This window comes from Danio rerio, chromosome 13, assembly GCF_052040795.2.
Source record: "Danio rerio strain M-AB ecotype USA chromosome 13, GRCz13ab, whole genome shotgun sequence".
NCBI lineage: Eukaryota > Metazoa > Chordata > Actinopteri > Cypriniformes > Danionidae > Danio > Danio rerio.
In genome coordinates this window covers 45,452,748-45,476,518 of record NC_141033.1, presented here as the reverse complement: position 1 = coordinate 45,476,518, position 23,771 = coordinate 45,452,748, and the positions used below count along the sequence as shown (strand labels likewise).

At 35.4% G+C, this 23,771-nt stretch overlaps 1 protein-coding gene across 2 annotated transcripts in view; it reads right to left on the bottom strand.

Moving 5' to 3' along the window:
* The window catches only part of cdh23 (cadherin-related 23), a 495,141-nt gene that overhangs the window by 388,781 nt on the left and 82,589 nt on the right, over positions 1-23,771 (bottom strand). For both annotated transcript variants that reach the window (XM_087277778.1, NM_214809.1), the window contains 3 exon segments: positions 5,144-5,286; positions 4,999-5,046; positions 1,622-1,714 (listed from right to left, as the gene is read on the bottom strand). In XM_087277778.1, coding sequence (XP_087133904.1) covers positions 1,622-1,714; positions 4,999-5,046; positions 5,144-5,286 — 284 coding nt within the window.

Genomic DNA, 23,771 nt, shown 5'->3' with positions numbered 1-23,771 from the left:
TATCTGGGGCTTTGAAGATTTGCTGTGGGGAGGAGTGAGTGTGGGATGTACATAGACACACAATATAAACATCAGCTGAGGTGTGCGCGCGTGTGTGCGTGTGTGTGTGTGTGTGTGTGCGTGTTAGTGAGTGTGTGTGTGTGTGTGTGTGTGTGTGTGTGTGTGTGTGTGTGTGTGTGTGTGTGTGTTGTTGTTGTTGTTGTTGTTGTCTACCAAATTACCTCATGTCAGGGATTAGAACGGGATGGGCCAGAAAGATGATGGGAAGAGGAGAGAGGGAAAAGTTGAAGTATACGATGAGTGCTGATAGACAGATCAGGAGAGTGGGAGAAGAGAGGGAGACTGTTTATCTCAGTAAGGGGAAACAGAAAAATATATGATGGAAAACAGAAATAAAAAGAATTTCAAAAACATTCTGCACATTCCAAACGTATGACAGTCATTCTGGAATTCAAATGAGAATCTTTAAATCTTTAAATAAGTCTGATCATGAGACATTATAAAATCAAAGCCACTTTTGCTCTCTTGAGCAACACTCTTGGTGTCTTAGCGCTCAGTTCATGGATAAAATGTGTTCCAAAAAATAAAAAGCATCTGTAGTTTTAAAATAAAATTTAATCAAATCACATGAAACAAAACAAAATTACTTTAAATTAAAATTAAATAAAACAAATATAATTAAAATAAAAACAGAAAAAATAACAAATAAAACAAAAGTAAATAAAATTATTAGAAGAAATAAAAAATAAACAAAAATAAATTAAGCAAAATTAAATAGAAATAATAACAAATAAAACAAAAAACAATTAATAAATAAAATAAAGCAGAAAAATAACAAATAAAACAAGTAAATAAAATTATTAGAACAAAAATTATAAATAAAATTAGTAAAATAAAAAAATAACAATTAAAACAAAAAACTAAATAAAATAAAATGCTTAGAAGAAATAAAAAAGAAACTAAAATAAATTAAGCAAAATTAAATAGAAAAAAATAAAATAAAATAAATAAATAAATAAATAAATAAATAAATAATAAAATAAACTAGAAAAAAATAACAAATAAAAGTAAATAAAATTATTGGAAGAAATAAAAAATAAAATTAATTAGGTAAAATTAAATAAAAAATAACAAATAAAACAAAACAATTAGAAGAAATATCAAATAAAATAAAGCAGAAAAAACAAATAAAACAAAAAAAACTAAATAAAATAATTACAAGAAATAACAAATAAAATTATTTAAATTTAAAAAATAAAATAGAACAAAAATAACAAATAAAACAAAAAAACAAAGTTAAATTATCAAAATAAATAACAAGTAAAAACAAAAATAAAAAAATTACATGAAATAACAAATTAAATAAAACATAAAAAATAACAAATTCAACAAAACAAAATGATATAATTAGAAGAAATAGCAAATAAAATAAACTAGAAAAAATAACAAATAAAATAAAATAAACAAAAATTATGGAAAAAAATAACAAACAATACAAAAACAAAATTATTTAAAATAAAATAAAATACCCACTATATTCTTACTCAGATGTCAAACAGTATGACAAATAAATCAAAGAAGCGAAATGGAAAGCACAATTTCGAGAAGTGTTGAACATTACCTCTGGTATCTGAATGGCATAGGGTTGGTTGTAAAATGATGGAGCATTGTCATTTACGTCCCCGATCTGAATGTTCACTGTATCCTTGACAACCTAAAATTCAAATTAGATCAAATAAAATGTCACTTACTATTATTTCAATGTAAATGTAATCGTAACTACAAGTATTTCAATGTTGATTAATCATAACTACCCTATAAAGATCCCATAAAAATATTTTAACTACAAAATATAGTTCAGGTCTGTAATATGTTTTAATTGTATTTAAATCTAATAAACTTTCCAAGACTGGAATTACTTAATTAAAAAGTACAAGACAACCAGTAAAATTGTAAAACATTCAGATATTTGCTGCTTACTCTTGAAGGATTTCTCCCTGTTATCAATGCTAAAACTGCTTGCTTAATATTTCTGTAAAAACCATTATTATTTTAAGATTCTTTCTTAAATAGATTAAAAAGAGCAACATTTACCTAAAACAAAAATCTCTTATAACATTAAAAATGTCTTTACTGCCCCATCGGAACAACTTAATGCATTTTTAATGCAAGTAAATGTGTATTTTTTGATCAGTATGGTTTTTTTATTATTCAAATATTTGAACAGTAAAGCAAAGAAAAAAAGCAAAGGTTGCACAGATTTTAAAGACAGACATACAGTTGAATTCAAAATTATTAGCCCTCCTCTGTATTTTATTCCCAATGTTTGTTTAACGAAAATAAGTTTTTTTAAACACATTCCTAAACATAATAGTTTTAATAACTCATTTATAATAACTGATTTCTTTTATCTTTGCCATGCACAACCTAGGTGTGATTTTTGATGCTCAGCTGTTTTAAATCTCATCTCCAACATTCAACACCAATAGCTTTTTTTTCCATCTTCACAACATTGCTTGCATTAGACCCTTTTCTTTCAAGGCATGTCAACATTACATCTCGTCGTTTTGTTTTGCAGTTCTTTTTTTGAGAGTTTACCAGCAACTTCTAGGAGGTTACAGTACATTCAAAATTTAGTTGCATGTGTTTTGACACACACATCTTCACGCCATCACATTACTCCAGTTCTTCAGCAATTTCATTGGCTCCCTGTTCAATCTTGTATTGATCTTAAGACTCTGATTTTACACAACATAGCAGTCCATAGGTTAGCTCCAGATTACAATTGAGATCTGGTGACTTTTTCTACTCCTGCTCGCTGTCTTCATTCTGCATCTAAACTCACTTTGTATCAGCCGCGCTGTAGACTATAAACCGTGGGAGGTAGGGCTTTTTCTTACTGTGTGCCTAAATTATGAAATGCACTACACGAATGCCGTTTCTTTGAATGGTTTTAAGAAGCTTCCTAAGGGTGCTTTCACACCTGTGAATCGATTCAGTTGTTCCGAAACAGAGATTAACATTGTTACATTGTTGCTCTTTGCTCTTGGAGCGGTTCGCTTTCACACTGCAAAGTTTCTAATCGGACCAAAAGAGCTAAAACAAGTCACGTGCGAGTAAACTCTCCTTACATTGGTCAGAGTGTCAGGGTTTATTTTGCAGCGTCCCGCTCAGCTGTCAGGAGAGGTGGCGGTTTGGTGGTGATTGACAGGGTGCGCGCGCGTGACGTGTCTGAGGAGAGACATGGTGGGGAGGGGTGAGAAGGGTGCGCGACAATGCCTATTTGAGGACTGGGAGAGAGACGCGAGATTACCGGGAGATCATCACTCGTTTGCGGGCATCCGGAGACTCGCAAAACTTCCCGCCCTACTCATAATTCTCTCTTCATATAGCCGTATGCCTATTACATATCCATAAAACACTGTGATATAACCGCGCTCGGATCGGATCACTTTCTCACTGCAATCGAACCGCTCCAGGGTTCGTTTCAATCGAGCCGAGACCACCTCATTCAAGCGATCTCGGAGCGATTACTTTGGCGCGGAACAGAGCGCGATTGCCCTGTTCATATATGCCAATCGAACCACGCTAACTGGGCAAACGAGATACGTTCCGAAACAAAAGTGTAGGTGTGAAAGCACCCTAAGAAACATCTTTTAGATAAAGCATTTAATTTGTGATCATCACTGTCACTTTTATGCAATTTGTAACATTTTGCTTATTTATTGTTCTTTATCGGTTTATTTTTGCGGTGCGACTTCTGGCTTCTTACTGGGATTTTATGCAAGCTTGTGATTCTCTGCATTTTTTATTTGCTATTGTATATCTTGTAAGGTTGCTGGTTTCAGCCTTGGCTGGGTCAGTTGGCGCTTCTGTGTGGAGTTTGCATGTTCTCCCCGTGTTGGCGTGGGTTTCCTCCGGGTGCTCCGGTTTCCCCCACAGTCCACAGCCAAGCAGTTCAGGTGAATTGGGTAGGCTAAACTGTCTGTAGTGTATGTGTGTGAATGAGTGCATATGGATGTTTCCCAGAGATGGGTTGCAGCTGGAAGGGCATCTGCTGCGTAAAAGATATGCTGGTTAAGTTGCCGGTTCATTCCGCTGTGGTGACCCCAGATTAATAAAGGGACTAAGCTGAAAAGAAAATGAATGAATGTATATCTTGTATCTTGTAGTTTTTCAAAATACTAGTATACTGCTTAAGGAGACATTTAAAGGCTTAACTAGGTTAATTAGGGTACCCTTGCATGTTACGGTAATTAGAAAAGTCATTGTATAACAGTGGTTTGTTCTGTAGACCAGTGGTTCACAAACTGTGGTACATGTACCATTAGTGGTACGCGGGCTTCCTTCTGCTGGTACGCAGAGGAATCAAATGTCATATGTACATGCTACATATATTTCACATTTCATCAAAAATGGTTCATATATCAATATGATGACATATAGCATATAATCATAAAGAAACATTTACAGGTTTTGATGAATCTGATACTATATGTTAATACTTTATGTTTTAGTACAGGAGCTTTTTAATTTTACTTTGTAAAACCAGTAGCCTACCATTGTTAATTAACTTTTAAAAAGCACATTGTTATTGTTCAAACTTTTTATAATCTTTAAAGTGGCTGATAATAATAAATATTCTTAATGATAGGAATTAATCTGTCATGTTTTGAACTGTGCAGAGCTGTAGCTACTTTATACTTCAATACTGCTCATTATGGTGGTACTTGGAGACACAGTTTTTTTTCTGAGGTGGTATTTGGTAAAAAACGTTTGAGAACCACTGCTGTAGACATTTTAAAGAACATCGCTTAAGGGAGCTGAAATTATTGAAATAAAACAAATAGGACTTTCTCCAAAAGAAAGAAATATTATAGGAAATACTGTGAAAAAGTCCTTGCTTTTTTAAACATCGATATTTGAATAAGAAAATTCACAGGAGGGCCAATGATTGACTTCAACTGTAGCTGTACAGATAGATGATCTCTAACTCACCCCTTGACTGTCGCTCACAGTGAACTCCACCTGCATCTCTGACTTGGCCTGAAGACACAAAACGGGAAAAAAGCAGCATTAAAACACTAGATCAGCTCTAGTCATTCAGTTCTTTCAGCATCTGCTCTTCATTTTTGCGTTTCACCTCTCTGTCGAGCGGCTGCCTCAGCCACACCACTCCAGTCGTTCCCTGCACAGCAAAGTAGCGCATGGCCTCTTCCCCGACCACACCGAAAATCAGCGGCTCGCCATCCGGATCCACTGCCTGCAGCTGGGTAATTGAGGTACCTGAAGACACACAGACAATCAATAAAAAGCTGAGTTTTGCATGACTTTTTACATTAATAGACTCTTTGAGATTAAAATAAACATTGCATGTACTCCCTGTGTTGGCGTGGGTTTCCTCCAGGTGCTCTGGTTTCCCCCACAGTCCAAAGACATGCGGTTAAGGTGAATTGAATAAACTAAATTTGTCATATTGTATGACTGTGAATGGGTGAGTATTGGTGTTTTCCAGTACTGGGTTGCAGCTGGAAAGGCATCCGCAGCGTGAAACATATGCTATAATAGTTAGCGGTTGTCAATAACATGTGCGGCTGTCAATCAACAGCAATCTAGCCTGTGCAGATCGCTGGAGAACTACACATATGCCACTGATAACTACAAATCCCATCATGCATGGCACACACACCAGTTCCAGTTCTCCTTCATTGCACTCACACAGCTGGGAGCTCATAATGGACTAATCAGATGGACCATATAATCAGCACACACACAGACTTTGCTGAGTCTTGTTCACCTGTAACATTACCAAGCATTATCCTCTTTGCCGGTGACCATAAGTACACTTCTTGATTGTCCTGTATTTACCTGTTTGTTCCTGTGACTGACCATTGCCTGTCTGACGATTGTAAATAAAGCTGCACATGGATCCTCTCACTCTATTGTCACCCCTACTATTGGTTACAGTGGCAGCATATATAAGAAGGCAGCATATATAATTATATATATATATATATAATAGAGGCAGCATATATAAGCTGGCTTGAGAAACTGTCTATTTAAAACAGATTGTATAAATCTCAAAACATGAAGTATATGACTTTGTGAAATTATGCTACATACAGTAAATGTAAAAGAAACAGTTGATAAAAGAAAATTGCTCATTCATTCTCTGCCATTAGATGACGCTTATCAGCACTTGAGAGAAAATTGCTAAATATTTTGCTCCTTGTTTTGCTTGAACTGCAAGTAATACAGTTATACAAGTAGGTAAAACATTGCAAGTCAATTTGAAAATGTACAAGAAAAATGAATGGCTGTCATTTATTCATTCAGTTTTCTTCGGCTTAGTTTCTATATTTCAGAGGTCACCACAGTGGAATGAACCACCAACTACTCCAGCATATCTTTCATGCAGCGGATGCCCATTCAGTCGCAACCACGGAAACCCACGCCAACATGGGGAGAACATGCAAACACATAAATGCCAACTGGCTTAGGCGGAACTCGAACCAGTGATCTTCTTGCTGTAAGGGAACAGTGCCAACCACTGATCCATCGTGTCACCATGAATGGTTGTTTCAAAGCAAATCCAGGTAAAATACAGACAAATACTATTTTGGCTAGGTTCATCCATAATAATGCACCCAATTATGGAATAAAACAGTTGAAACACAACCATAAGTTGCTGGCATGTTGAGGAGAGTGTAAACACCACAACTTTTTATTTTCATTCATTCATTCATTCATTTCCTTTTCGGCTTATCAGGGATCGCCACAGCGGAATGAACCGCCAACTTATCCAGCACATGTTTTTACGCGGGCGCCCTTCCAGCCGCAACCCATCTCTGGGAAAAACTTTTATTTTATTTTATGTTACTTTATTTTATTTGAGCAGGAATTTATTTTTTGGAAGAACTGCGGGCAAGGTTTTAATACCTAGCCTAAAATCTGCATTAAAAATAATGAATATTTACTTTGCTAGCAAGCATTGTTAATATTACATTGAACAATTAATCCACGCAAATGAATCCACAAATTAAAAAAAAAACAGTTTGCTTTGTTAATATTTTATCAAAATCTAACGATTTGCTTCTCATGATGTCAGTTTGATGACTGGTGAAATATGCTTGGCCCCTCCAACTGTTAGTTTGCAGCGAGTGAAAGATGATTGGAGGAGCACAAAAATAAAACCCCGCCCCCTATTCAATATTACATTTCAGTTTGAAATATATCATCATACTGAAAAAAAGTAGATTTAAAGTGTGTTCTATTATGCTCTTTCTAAAATATGTAAAATAAGGTTCAATGATCCATAGAATGTGTCTTATAATATTCATTTCTTTGCTGTTGTTGGAAGTTGTTGGATAATTTAATACTTTACAGATTGTGTCTGGGTTTTTCTGTCAGAAACCACACACACACAAACACACACACACACACACACACACACACACACACACACACACACACACACACACACACACACACACACACACACACACACACACACACACACACACACACACACACACAAACAAACACAAACACACACACATACACACACACACACACACACACACAGACACACAGACAGACACACACACACACACACACACACACACACACACACACACAATAATACTTAAGTGCTTGTACCTATCATATATTGTTACTTTCTGTGAAATTTGATAACTCAATACAACTGACAACTACAGTAGTACAAACTTCAGCGAACCAGCGTAAAAATCTGCTATTTTTAAGTCCAAATATTTTACTTCAGCCTTTAAATACAAAAACAATTTAAAGTTTAAAAAGGCAAAATAAATCACACTGTACTTCACTAAAAATAATATATACAGTTAAGGTCAAAATGATTCGCCCTTCTATTAAATTTGTTTTCTTTTTCAAATATTTCCCAAATGATGTTTAACAGAGCAAGGAATTTTTCACAGTATTTCCTCTAATATTTTTCTGGGTGGGTTAATAACGAAAGAATGTTTATTTTGTGTTAATGGTTCCTTTAAGATATGTATTTCCCCTTCTACCAGATATTTCACTTCTATGCAAAGTCCTGACCTTGGGAAGCTGTTATTTTAATATTTCATTCTATGCTAATCTCTCATTAATCAAAATCTACAAATACTTACCCTTAAAAAGGAGTTTTGTTATCCTCTTTATTCTCACATTCCTTTTTTTTAACAGTCTCCATATCCCAAATCCTGCTACAATATAACCAAAAAACAACAATGCCATCCGCTAAGCTCGTTCTGCACCGCACACATACTGTAGTGTGTGTGTGTGTGTGTGCCTCTGGTAACAGGTGTGTGTTTATGAAGACACCTGGCGAGGGGCTCCCTGACTCATTCCAGCTTTAGTTCTGCTGACGGCGCCAGACGCCTAATGCTGCAAATCCCACATTAATGAGAAAGACCAACAAACAGATCAGGCCCAATCCCTTCCACAGCCACAAACACACAAAGACCCAGAATATTTTACACAAATACATTAGCTCTCACACACACATGTAAGGTAGAACACAGTGCTAGCAAAACCAAAGCCATGAGTTCAGTTCAAATGGATAAAATTTGTGCTTTAAAAGCCACTTTGGATAAAACTCCCAATGTATGTATAAAATAAATGACCAACGGGTCAAACAATACAAGTACCTTTCATATCCAGCCACTTCCAGAATCACAAAGGTCAATCATTTGCAAATATATGTACGTATATAAATACACAGTAGCATGTGAAAGAGAGGTGAAAACACCTCTAATTAATGGGAGGATTTATGAACTGCACTCTCTGTTTATAATGAGATTTATGCAAATTCTGCTGCTTTCAGTGTGTGAGTTATAATTTTGTTAAAGACGTTGCAAATTAAGCGCTTTACTTTACACTCATTAATAATAAAGACTTCCCCACCCTCCTTTTTCCTGTTTTTAGAGATGGAGGGATCTTTTGAGTGCGGTCAGGGAAAGGAATCCTACGTAATAAATGGCTGATCTGGGGTCAGTGATGTTCATCTAAGCATTATCTTAGCCTAAATGTCAGTCTAAAAAACAAAACTACAACCACAAAGACAAACAAGCTCTGCTTTTTTGTTTACAATTTACTGATTTAAAACCTGAAAGCTAACTGTCTTGTGCAAAAAAATACTTATGAATAAAATGAATCCCTTTCTTTTCATTTCAAAATCATTTTGTTCCAATAAAATTAAGCCAATCAATTGAATGAATGAATGAATGAATGAATTAATTAATTAATTAATTAATTAATTTTATTTATTGATGTTATTCAATTATTAATTAATTCATTCATTCATTCATTCATTCATTCATTCATTCATTCGATCGATCGATCGACCGATCGAATTAACTAATTAATTAATAATTGAATAACATCAATAAATAAAATGAATAAACAAATAAACTTACACTAATAAATCAATAATAGAATAAACTGACAAATAAATGAAAGAACGAATAAAAAAGTGAATGAATGAATAAATAAACAAATAAATAAAAAATACAATTAATAAAAAAATATAATAATAAATAAATAAATCCATAAATGTTTAAACGACTAAACAAACAAACAGATAAATGAATAAACAAAATAACAAATGAATGAATAAATAAACAAATAAGTGAATAAATTAACAAACAAATAATAAAAGTTAATAAAATAAATAACTAATAATTGAATAAAAAAGAATATCAATAAATAAACAACAAACAATTTAATTAATGAATAAACAGATGAATGAATGAAAAATGAATGAATGAACAATAAAATAAACTAATAAATAAAATGAATAAACTAAAATATAATAAATGAATAAACCGATTAATTAATTAATTATTGAACAAATAATTAAATGAATGAATGAGTAAACAAATAAATAAATAAATGAAAAAACAAATGAATGAATGCATAAACAAAAAATGAATGAATGAATAAACAAATAAAAAATAAAATGAATAAAACTAATAAATAAACAATTGAAATGAATGAATAAATAAACAAATGAAAGAAATTAACGAACAAATGAATGAACGAATGAATTTTATATTTGCAAAATGGACATTTATAAATGAAATTAAATTGTCCAAATTAAATCATTAGCAATGCACATTACTAATAAACAAATCACATATTTCAGTTATAAATTTTACATTCTAGTGCTAAACAAAATATAGTTTTAGCATCAATATCACAATGTGTAAATCTGCAATAGTCACATTGCAGGACATGCAATCATTTCAGAGTCATTTCAGTTTGACCATCATAAAGTAAAGTTTATCAATTGCACATGTTTTTAAGTCCTGTGTAAATATTAAGCAAGTTAAAAGCATTTGGGGACAAAGACATATTATGTTTGTAGCATCAACAAAGATGAATTGTATTTAATCATTTATACAAAAAAGACAATACAGCTTTACTGTACATTTGATCATTTGATTTCTGATACTCTGTTAGCTTCCATTTGTAAATTGGCTCTACTGTATTCATCTACATGTGTGATTTGTTCATTTTATTTTAAGCATGATAAACCCTACAAAATCATCCCAATCAATAAACAAAATTCTTCTTCTTATTATTATTATTCATTTATTCATTTTCAGCCACTTTTCCAGGGCCAGGTCGTGTGGGGAAGCAGTTTTAGGGGAGAACCCCAGACTTTCTTCCCAGACACTTCCTCCAGCTCCTCCGTGGGGATCCCTAGGCATTCTCATGCAAGCCGAGAGACATAGTCTCTCCAGCGTGTCCTGGGTCTTCCCCGGTGGGACATGCCTGGAAAACCTCCCAAGGTAGGCATCCTGGAGGCATCCGAAACAGATGCCAGAGCCACCTCAGCTGACTTCTCTTGATGTGGAGGAGCAGCGACTCTACTCCGAGCTCCTCCCGGGTGTCGGAGCTCCTCACCCTGTCAATAAGAGTGTGCCCTGCCACCCTGCGAAGGAAACGAAACTCATTTCGGCCGCTTGTATCCGAGATCTTGTCCTTCGAGAGTAGGAACATAGATTGTCCGGTAAATCGCAAGCTTTGCCTTTCGGTTCAGCTCCTTCTTCACCACAACTGACCGGTACATTGAATGCATTACTGCTGCCGCCGCACCAATCTGCCTGTCAATCTCACGTTACATCCTTCCCTCACTCGTAAACAAAACCCAGAGATACTTAAACTCCTCCACCTGGGGTAAGGACTTTCTTCCAACCTGGAGATGGCAAACCACCTTTATTTCGGTGGAGCACCATGGCCTCTGACTTGGAGCTGCTGATTCTTATCCCAGCCACGTCACACTCAGCAAGCCGCTGTTATTTTATTATTTATTTATTTATTTATTTATTTATTTATTTATTTATTTATTTATTTATTTATTTATTTATTATTATTATTATGCAAATACAGCTATTCAACTTATCTAGTGAAACATCGCAATATATCATTCATTCATTCATTCATTTTCCTTCGGCTTAGTTCCTTATTTATCAGGGGTCACCACAGCAGAATGAACCGCCAACTATTCAACATATGTTTTACACAGCAGATGCCCTTCCAGCTGCAACACAATACTGGGAAACATCCATAAACACTTATTCACATACATTTACAACGGCCCATTTAGATTATTCAATTCACCTATAGCGCATGTCTTTGGACTGTGAGGAAAACCAGAGCACCTGGAAACCCACAACAACACGGGGAGAACATGAAGTCCAAACAGAAATGCTAACTGACCGCGCTGCGTCTCGAACCAGTCTTGCTGTGAGGCAACAGTGCTAACCACTAAGCCACCATATCACCCTATAAATGATACATTCTGTACTCTAAAAAGTACTTCAGAAGGAAATATAATCACAGAGCCATAATGAGCATGTATGCACGTTTATATGTAATAATGTGTAAAGCATGCAGTGACACTCACGCTATCTCTGTTTTTCTCCGGCTCTGGCTGATAGATGGTGCTATTTAGGCCTCAGTGCGGCCAGTATTATGCTTATGACTGATACACTGCACATTAACACACCACACAGCAGAGAAAAACTGACAAGAGCAATGTGTCTGCAGATTCATCCGTCTCTCTCCCTCTTCAAGACACAGCAAGTGTGCAGAATGGTTTATTTCAGAGAGTGTAACTCATGTGGATGGCACAACACCGGACTGACAACACAAACAGGAGAAAGAAACAGAAAGAAAACAAACAGACCACCAGAGATGATCAGAATAAAGCACAGACGGAAATCTGAACACTCAGTAACGGTGTAAAGGAATAGATAAGCAACAAATATAAAAATATATAAATGAAATTAAATCGGCGGCACAGTGGCTTAGTGGTTAGCCTCATAGCAAGGTCACTGGTTTGAGTCCCAACTTGGCAGTCCTTAAGCAGTCCCGGAACAGATCAGGGTAACGGATCCGGCATGTTACCCGAGGATGGAAAGATGTCGCGCACAAAAGAGGGGGGGGGTAGTGTTGTTGGAAGTTGCGGTGGGTGATGGGGTGTCGCAGACGAAAGTGAGTGGAGCGGGGGTGTCGTGGATGAAAGTGAAGAGGGTTAGGAAATCGCGGAAGAAAGTGAAAGTGTACAGCGGACAGGGGAGGAGAGCGGTTGATGAGGGTGATCACTAAAAAGAGCTGCTGGATCCGGCGAGGTTTGGCACAAATTAAGCCCTGGCTATAGGTGAATTGAATAAACTTAAATGTCCATAGTGTGTGTGCGTTTGTGTGTGTGTGTGTGTGTGTGTGTGTGTGTGTGTGTGTGTGTGTGTGTTTCCCAGTACTGGGTTGCAGCTGGTAGGGTATCCACTATGTAAAACATTTGCTGAATAAGTTCATTCCTCTGTGGCGACCCCTGATGAATAATGGGACTAAGTCGAAGGACAATGAATGAATGAAATAAAAATCCCCAAATACACATAATTTGCATAAATCTGTATTCATTCTTTCACAAAACAAGAGGTGAGATGTGAGGCAAAATGTACAAGCTATTTGTATCCACAACACGAATGCAAATTGTGAGTCTGTCAAGCTCCAAATAAGTATAAGTATGTATATGACTCATGAGCTATATTTCATGACTGCTGATGTCACGTAAGGTTTGTGTATGAAACTAACCTTTACTGATAAGCGTTATGGCATCAGAGCGAACATATAGTAAGAGAATCTGAATAATCATATCACATCTGAAGACAATAACCAACAAGCACTGTGAATGTAATACAACGATACTTTGATATACACTGCATTACAGAATGAATTATATAATCATGTAGACCTTTTTCTTAGAACACAAAATTATCCATTGTGTGCGCAAGGATGTTTCAAACTTTTACTCGGCAGCTGATGCAAATAGTCACATTTGGACAGCTTTGAAATGATAATTTTAATCTATTTTACTTGCTTTTAACGTCTTTAATACTGTTGTTGATCAGCGCCACCTCCTTGACCGATTATTTAAAAAAAGTGAAGGTATTTTTCCTTCATTATTAGACGGCATCTACACAGCAAAATTCTCTGAGTAAAATTCAGTTCACAGAGCATTTGGTCCCTCTTTAAAGAAAGTGCAAACAGGTTGGTAATAAGTAAAGCTACTGTAGAGTTGTTTAATGAGCCTCTGCTGAGATTTTGAGAGATTCATGTATATTTCAGCTGATTACATCTAATGCAGATACTGAAGTCATTTGTAGTTTTGGGTTTCTCTTCTGTGTTTCTGCTTATTAACAGCAGGTGTTCATCACCAGTGCTCAATCATCAACTAATTAATCCTTTCATCGTCCCAGTGACTTGAGTAACTTTAACTCAATTTAGACAGCGACCAAATACTATCTAAACTAGAGGTGGGCAAACTACCTCTAGTCACTGGCACTATATTTCAGCATCTGATCTGATGGCAGGCTCTGAATTAGAAGAGTTTTTTTAGCTCGCATCTTAAAAAAGCATAACAGCTTTGACACACGTCTTTCTTTTCTAAATTAAGGTTTTGAATCACAAAACCACTCCTTAAGCCACTGAAAATGATATTGACCCCCAGTTGAGAAACACTGCTCTGGCTGATGACAATTCTTAACGGACGTTCTAAGCAGCCTACCAGAAGGTGCTGGTCACTACGGTGCCCTCCATGCAGCAGCGAAAAGCAAGGTTTATATCAGGGGTTGCCAACCCTGTTCCTGAAGAGCCACCTTCCTGCAGATTTTAGTTGCAACCCATATCAAACACACCTGCCTGTAATTATCACGTGGTGTTCAGGTCCTAATTAATTGGTTCAGGTGTGTTTGATATGGGTTGCAACTGAAATCTGCAGGAAGGTGGCTCTCCAGGAACAGGGTTGGCCACCCCTGGTCTATATTATTGTATGTGTATGGTATCTTTATACTGTAAATACCATGGATGCACCATGGCATGGCCAAAAATGTTGATAGAGCTTTTGCAAGTGAACAAATTAACAGACAGATATTCATTCATTCATTCATTCATTTTCCTTCAGCTTAGTCTTTATTTCAGAGGTCGCAACAGTGGAATGAACCGCAAACAATTCCAGCACCAAATGCCCTTCCAGCTGCAACCCAGTACTGGGAAACACCCAAACACTACTGACAATTTAGTTTACTAAATTACTAAATAGACCTATAACGCATGTCTTTGGACTGTAGGGGAAAACCGGTGCACCCAGAGGAGACGCAAGCCAACATGGGGAGAACATACAAACTCCACACAGAAATGCCAACTGGTCTAGCCGGGACCAAACAGGCAACCTTCTTGCTGTGAGGTGGCAGTGCTAACCACTGAGCCACTGTGCCACCCTACAGATCGATATTTCACTGTAATTCTAAGATCCTGTCAGATACAAGAGTGCATTTGATTGGTCAAGGTTTCAGATTTACATCTTTTTTACATATTTTTGACCGTCTACACTAGCTAATAGATAACCTTAAAATTAACATCTTGATACTAACATCTAAAAAACCTTTTTTTTATTTACCGTGACCTTTAATGAAAACTAATGGATTACAATCTAAGGTGTGTATGTGTGGATAGTATGTGTTAAACGAGGGGTTGGGGGGGTGAGGGTTGAATGAAAAATAGAGAGAGAGCGAGTATGAGATGTGATTGTGTAGAGATGCTGGCAGTCAAGTGTTTTATGTAGCTCCTGGTCTGTTAGAGAGGAGGCCGCTGGGGCCAGTAAATCAGCTCAGAGAGGGCATCCATCCCTGGATAGATCAATAGACTTTCAGCCCCTGTGACCACACAAAAGCTCCTCTGGGGGCCCACGGGAGGCCTGGGGTCACCACACCAGCATCAAACCGCCAACTTTATTACGGTCATCTCAACAGTAATGTTGTACTGCAATACAGACAGACACACACACACACACACACACACACACACACAAACAAGACGCACACTTCAGAGAATCACATGTGAAAACAATGAAGAGCAGCATCCTAAAGCGGATCCACAGTGACTCATAGAGGAGCAGTGGGATCGCCCATAGCTAAGAAAAATCGCAAAAGAGATCCTGTTCAAATCTCCGCTGCTTCTGCTCGATGGCAATGACCATAAAAAGAGCAAACAGAGACTTTTCTGCGTCCCAGATGTTTCTCCTGAAAACAAGACGCTCGTTCAGCTCCTGCAGAGACTTAGCACAGATTTACAATGTCCTCAGGTTTTGCCAAGATAAGAAAGTTTGCAATTAATGGCACAAACTTAATGCAATACCTGATCTGAAGACTACATTTTCTGAGCATTACTGTCAACTATTAGAATTTTAGAAGAAAACACCTCAGTTGGCATTTCTGTGTGGAGTTAGCATGTTCATCCCGTGTTCGCATTGGTTTCCTCCAGGTGCTCCGGTTTCCCAAAGACATGCTGTCCAAAGACATGCTGTATACCTGAATTGGGTAAGCTAAATAGTCTCTAGTGTATGTGTGTTAATGAGTGTGTATGAATGGTTCCCAGTACTGGGTTGCAGCTGGAAGAGCATCCTCTGTGTAACACATATGCTGGATAAGTTGGCAGTTTATTCCGCAGTGGCGACCCCTAATAATAAATGAATGAATGAATGAATGAACGAATGAATGAATGAATGAAGCATGCAGATATTGGAGGAATAATAAGTATCAATATAGAAAGAATTGTCAACAACTCTTTATGGCCTGCAAAACTATATTTTACAATTAAACTACATACTAAGATACTTTTTGCAAATATAATGCAAAAATCACACGAGATCAGCGTTTTTGTGCAAGATTAAATAGTATCCATTTGTAGTACATATCAGACTAATCCGGAAGCTAGCTCTCTGCAACTCACATGGTCGCCCACTGAAGCTAAGCAGGGCTGCACCCAGTCAGTACCTGGATGAGAGACCACATGGGAAAGCTAGGTTGCTGCCAGAAGTGGTGTTCGTGAGACCAGCAGGGGGCGCTCAACCTGTGGTCTGTGTGGGTCCTAATGCCCCAGTATATTGATGGGGACTCTATACTGCTCAGTGAGTGCCGTCTTTCAAATGAGATGTTCACCCTGGCATCCTGGCCATATTTGTCCACTGGCCTGTCAATCATGGCCTCCTAGCCATCCCCATATCATAATTGGTTTGATTACTCAGCTGGTGTGTGGTCGGGCACAATATGGCTGCTGTTGCATGATCCAGGGGGATGCTGCACACTAGTGGTGGATGAAGAGATTCCTCCCCAATGTGTAAAGCAATTTAAGTGTCCAGAAATGTGCTAGATAAATGTCAGGAATTACTATTATTATTATTATTATTATTATTAAACATTAAGAAAAAATGGGTGCTGCTAAAGTTGTCCCAAACTTTCTCTATTTATCCAGCCTGACCTCACAAGGAAACATAACTATTTTACGTTTTGTCCGTTTAGTAGTTTATTCGGACGAGTTCAGTTGTACGAAAATGTACGATTTTAGAAAGGCACCCAACCCCACCCCTTAACCCAACCATCATTGGGGGATGAGCAAATTGTACTAAAATTTACAAATGAGATTGTATGAATTTATTCGAATTAGCCAGAGAATCAAAAAGTTACAAAATGCCATAAGATAGTGTTGATTTATTTCAGGTGCAAAAAAAAAACAAAAAAAAAACAAAGCCATGTTTCCAAATATTGTGGCTATAACTGTACAACTTTTACTTGTGTGAACGAGCACCAATTTTCCTCCGATTTCAGGCATTTCTCAGCAATTTCACAAAACCTGTTGGCTAGTAAAAATCGAGACCAGATTTGTGCAGTGTGAACTCGGCCTTGGGCAAAATATAGTAAATGCAAAATAAAGTCTCATGAGCTATGAAAAAGCAATTTCTGAGTATTAGCATTAAAATATACTACATAAACAATTAATAAATTACTCAGGGGGAAAAGGTTTTGATTATCTGACTTAACCGTTAATGCCAGAATATTTTCTAAATCAATACAATGCAACAATGCAGGGGTTTAAACCATGTTATTTAAGAAAACATTATTTTAATTGGCTATATTTCAAGTATAAAAACATATTAATTAGTATTAGAGACCCCGGTGGCCGTTAAGTAAACTTCAGGCAGCAAGTTATTGCTGGTGTTTACACTCAAATAGATTTAGTGTACAAGAGACTGAGCATGACTGAAGGCCAAAGTGTTCTCACAGCAACAGTTGACTTTTCTGATGAGAAGTAGAAAGAAGCTGAAAGACATACGTAGAAATATATAGCGAATAATCATACAGATGCAGTTTAAGTTGCTGAGAGTTGTTGAATATGTAAATATATGCGGCATGCTTTCCTCTCATTATCAAAATAAACAACAAAAATGACAGAGGTGAGAAAACAGCAGTTCTGAAAGCATCCGACAATGCGATGTGGATTTGTTTGCATAAGTGCTGTAATTCACTAACATCATAGGTCATTAAAATAACACTATTAGGGCAGTTTGATAATATAGTGTATTTGAGATCTGATCATGTAAATCTACAGTGTGTATAAATCTATTTTCTTTATATAACATTGATGTTACAGTACAGTTTCATACATTGTTTATATGTTGGCAGTAAGGTGTGATGAGCACATAAAATCTATTCATATAGCCATGATATTTCACACTATTGTTGCTATTTGTATTGTATTTTTACAGTAAATGCAGTATTGGTGAGCATAAGAGACTTCTTTTAGGCATTAAACAAGTACATACACTGTAAATTTCATTCAGATTTGCTATTAAGATTGCTTTGTTGTAAGTAAAAATGTTGACAGAGCAAAAAAAAAAAAAAACAAGATTTAAACTACTTACTCAACTGGACCAGAAAAAAACTCATTGTGAATCTATTATATTAAAGCTCTGCATGATTAATAATAAGACAGATGCATGAAGAGCACAGTTAAACCGGAAAGCGCTGTATTACGTTATCTCATTGTCATTTAGTCACAAGTACAATCACGCAGATATCATCAGTCTTTTCCCCCCATCGAAAGCTTCGTCCCGAATGCGGGCGATAAACCGCACATGTTCCACGACTGCGACTCTGATACATGATTCACAGCCTCCAATTCATTACCCATTGTGTTAATGGCGGGTGTTTCATTAATAGGGCTGAACTGTAAATCAAAAAGGCTGTTAATTGGCTTTGTGTCATAATCTCCGTCTGAAGCTGTTCTTCATCCGTGTGCCCGTAATGTCTTAACGCCTGAGTTTCCTCTCCGCTAATGAGCACAGGCACTGAAGCACAGGGGCCCTAATTTGTTTATGGGCGATTGAAAAAGGTTAGTCCCCCCCAGAGCATGAGTTATGGTACCTCCCTAATGCACTCGGGGAGGAGGTAAATACCATGAGCCACGTTTGCAGGGGAGAAAAGGTGTAAGCGGCATAAATGATTGATTTGAATGGAGTTGGTTTTCAGCGTTGAATGTAGGCGATGTTAGGTCTCTCTTGGGGTGATCCGTGCAAATCTGTTTCTGCTCATGTTTTATGTGAGCATATTTCCATGCATAATTTGCCCGAGTTTATCCCGTTTGATAGACCCCTGAGGAGTTAACATAATCTAATCTGACCAGCCCCGACCATAAATGACTTTAAATGTCAGAGTGGGTCTGATCCCGGTGAGGGTCCGCTCACATCAGGAGCTTCTCTCACACACACACACACACACACACACACACACACACACACACACACACACACACACACACACACACACACACACACACACACACACACACACACACACACACACACACACACACACACACACACACACACACAAAACCGCTCTGGTACTCAATAGCAAGTTTCCTTTCTTTAATACAGTCCTTCTTTCCACAAAGGCAGCCATGGAATGTAAACAATCCACAAAGTCCACATGAGATTCTGTTTTCAACTGATCTAATTTGTTGTTAGGGTAACATGATTAAACCTAAAATAAACTTAAATACGGCTAATGAGGGCTTTTAATTTTCAGAAAGTCAGCTCTAAACTAAGTCTATATAACAGATTATCAACTCCCTAGTTTTTCACTTTTTTTTTTTTGTCTTATTAACCATATTAGGTAGCCAACTATGTTAGATGTGCATCTTCATGACACAAATCCTAAAAATAAAGCTTCTTTATTTTGGTCTCTTGTAGGGAGTAGGGACTAGGCCAAAGGAAGGTTGTATAACTCTTATTTTTACTCGATCTTACTTTCTCTTTCTCAGATTTCACTCCACGCAGCATCTGACATCATGTACCTCACTCAGAATATGCGTTAGGGTCATCCTTGAACCAATCTCCATCATTGTAAGCTGCTTGCTTTTCTATCTGTTCTATTGCTCCGTTTGTTAGATGTTTGCACCCACTTTCTTTTGCCGTCTGAAGCTTATCAAATACCCAAAACACACAATTTGTGCCGTGTCATTCACTCGATTTGCGCCACAGGATGTCTAGTCGCATTTTTGCATCGACTTCACATGTGAATAACACATGCTTTATGCATCATCCACGTCTGGTTACTGCATAGATTGCGAAACAATTTCCCCCCATTTTCATGTAATGTTAATATTGTGAGGAGGCAGACAAGACGTCATTTTTCTCGACTCTCAAATACCTCACGTGCGCTGCATATGCAGTCTATAAGTCACATAAAACAACTAATTGAAAACTGAAATTGGATGTTTTATGAGATTTAAATTTTTGTAATTAGTTTCCGTGTAAATTAAGAATTTTGCAGGATAGCAAAAAATTTTGACTTTCAATTTTGCGTTGGATTCAGCAAAAAAAAAAACTTGTGAAAAAACTACGGGGTCTGGATCATACTTTAATTACACCACAACATCAATGTTGTAAAAAAAAAAACTATGAAACTGACAATAGTCACATTAACCTTTCACCAGAAGTTTATTGGTGGCTGAAAAACAATAGCTGTGCATATTATTCAGAAAAAACTCAATTATAAATAATGATTAAAGTGAAAATGAAAGTGTCAGTTAGCAACAATAGGGCTATGCAATATTAAGTAAAAATATGATAGGTATATCCCGTGCTAAAAAAATGCAATATTTGATATGCTATATGATATTGTTAAAAAAACGACCATTTAGGACATGAACAATCAAAAAACAAAAAATAGTCGCATTAACCTTTCAACTGAAGCTTATTGGTGGCTGAAAAACTAGCTTACTATAAATTTTAGCTATAAAAGTGAAAGTGTCAATTAGCAACATTAGGGTTATGCTATATTAAAGAAAATGTGATTTAAAAAATTTAAAAACAAAGCGACCATGCAAGTGAGAATGCATTTCTATAAGCTTTTAGTCACAATCACCAGCGATCTAGCATTTGCAGACCCTGTTTCAGAGGTCTACAGACAATTCCTTTGTCTTCATGCTTGGTTTGTGCTTTGACATGCACCGTCAACCCTGGGACCTTATATAGACAGGTGAATACCTTTTCAAAAATGATCAGTGGAAACATAATGTACCTAAGCTCAATTTACAGCTTTAAGGCAAAGGCTGTGAATACTTATGTTTTATTTTTAATAAATTTGCAACAATTTTAAAAATATTTTTTTCACATTGTCATTATGGGGTATTGTGTGTAGAATTTTAAGGGAAATAAATGAAGTTCATCCATTTTGGAATAAGGTTGTAACATAAAAAAAATAAAATAAAAAATAAATATATATATATATATATATATATATATATATATATATATATATATATATATATATATATATATATATATATATATATATATATATATATATTTCTGAAAAAGCCCTCTGACAACTTTTAAAAGGAACTTTTTAAATAAAAAATTGTATTAAAAGTAATTTTCAAAAACAATAAATATTTGGTATACATACAGAATGTAAGAAAGTAAAATAAAAGATGTGATGACGAATGAAACATTTGCAAAACTGTACAGTCTTAAGGGTTTTATAATTGTCTTTGTTTTATCACTTCACATCTCAGGCGGGAGGAAATTTCAATTCAGCTTCCTATAAGGACTGACAAAATCAATTCAGATTCCCACCCATGATGAGTATGATTCAACCCCTGTCACCTGGTAATATCTAGTACCATGGTATAGATGGTAAAGCAGGATCTCTACTGTTGCATTTCTATGTCCCATCATACCTTCCATCCATAGCGGATTTACATACAGAGAGCCTGTGTGAGTGTGTGTGCCCCACATAGACACATTAGGGCACATCCAGAAGGCTCATTTCAATGGCTAAATCTCCAGGGAGCAGGCTGGGTCAGTCCCGCAGGAGAGCAATCAAACGCTACTGATAAAAACTGTGTCAAATCACACCAGGACAAAAACTGAACAACACAGGGTTAAGTGCTAGACAGGAAAATTACAATAATCCCAAAACAATGCTAGTTCATCATGAAAAACGGTTTTAAAAAACAGCTTTCTCTTGCTGTCGGCAGCACAGACTCCAGCTCTTCCGGATCCAATTAATCTTGGGAAGTAAATTAAGTGGTGGAAGGATTCTACCAAACGTTCATGTAAAAGGTCTATTCATACTGAGAGCAACATGACAAAGCAATTGAAAAGAATAGGTGCTGAAACTTAAGATTAAAAAATATTCAAGTGTGACAGACAATTCCAGTTTACCATGTGAACAAAAACGTTCTGTGGCACTTTAGAACAACGGTCTATTGGGTAATGTGTTTACTAACATAAACTAAGTATGAATAATCTTGTAAAGGATGAATTCATCATAGTTCAACATTTACTAATGCATTATTAAAATCCAAAGTTGCGCTTGTTAACATTAATTAATGCACCTTGTGTTAGCATGTACTAACGTTATTTAACTTAAATAACACTAACATTAGCAAAGATATAATAAATGTATTACTAATGGTTTGTTCCTGATAGTAAATTCATAAACTAACATTAACTAATGAAGCTTTATTTTAAAGTGTTACCAAATGTTCTACAATCAATCAGTCAATTAGATATTCATCAAAATCTGTTTGATATCAAATTAAATAAGTAATAAAGACAATAAGTTATGCAATAGTTTTTACTTTAGCGTATGTTTTAATTTAATTTGTGTGAACTAAAAAAAAAGTGGCTATTTTATATTTAACCATGATTCACAGAAGACTCCACTGAAATGTCATTTATTATGAATTCAGTTTGTTGAATCTTTTCAGACATATTTAGACTTTTTGACCACATAATTAAGGGGTTTAAAATCTTTACAGGGTGCAGCCTTATAATACTTAATTACTATTTTCAATCTATATACTTGGCCTCTACAATTCAAATAATTTTTTTACAAAAAATTTTAAAATAAATTTAAATGTATTATGCTTAATAGTAATTTGTATTTAGAATATTTTATATATTATATTATATTATTAAACCACACTAAACAGAACTCTGGAAAACGGGATTATGTTAAACTGCTCTGAAAAAAATCTGCATGGTAAAAGCGCTATAGAAGTAAAGATGAATTGAATTGAATATATTATATTAAAGTCAAGCTCAAAGTCATTTATTATGGGTGCATTTTTATACTTTTTATCTCATAATTATGAAAAAGCTACATTATAATATAATTTTTAGTTTAAAATTAATTACATTTCTGTCTGGTATAGCAGTTTTTGACATTTACATTTAGTTGTTTTGATTTATTTGCTAACCTGTCTTTTTGTTTTGGTGTGTGTGTTTTTTATTTATTTTAATTTAATAATTTTTTTATTTTTTTGTTGTTTCAGTGTCTAAAACTGGATTTTAATTTTTATATTATATTTAAATTTAATTAATTTAAATTATTTATTATTTTATAACAAATATTTTATTTGAGAACAGGCTAAGATAGTAAGATCAAAAGATTTAGATAGTAGATTTAGATAAATCAGTAGGATTTTTAAATGTTTTAAAATAAGCTTCTCCTGCTCACCAAAGCTGCATTTATTTCATCAAAAATACAGTGCACATTGTAAAATTGTAAAATGTTATTGCACTATTAAATAACTGTTCAAAAATAGTTTATAATTTTATTTAATCATTTATTCCAGTGATTTTAAAGATGAATTTTCAGCTTGATTACTCCAGTCTTTAGTCACATGCTCCTTCAGAAATCCCTCTAATATTAATTATTATTATTATTATTATTATTATTATTATTATTGTTGTTGTTATAGTTACTATTATTGTTGTTGTTTTTATTATTATTATTATTATTATTATTATTATTATTATTATTATTATTATTATTATTATTATTATTATTATTATTATTAAGCATGCATCCTTACATAAAGATATTGGTTAC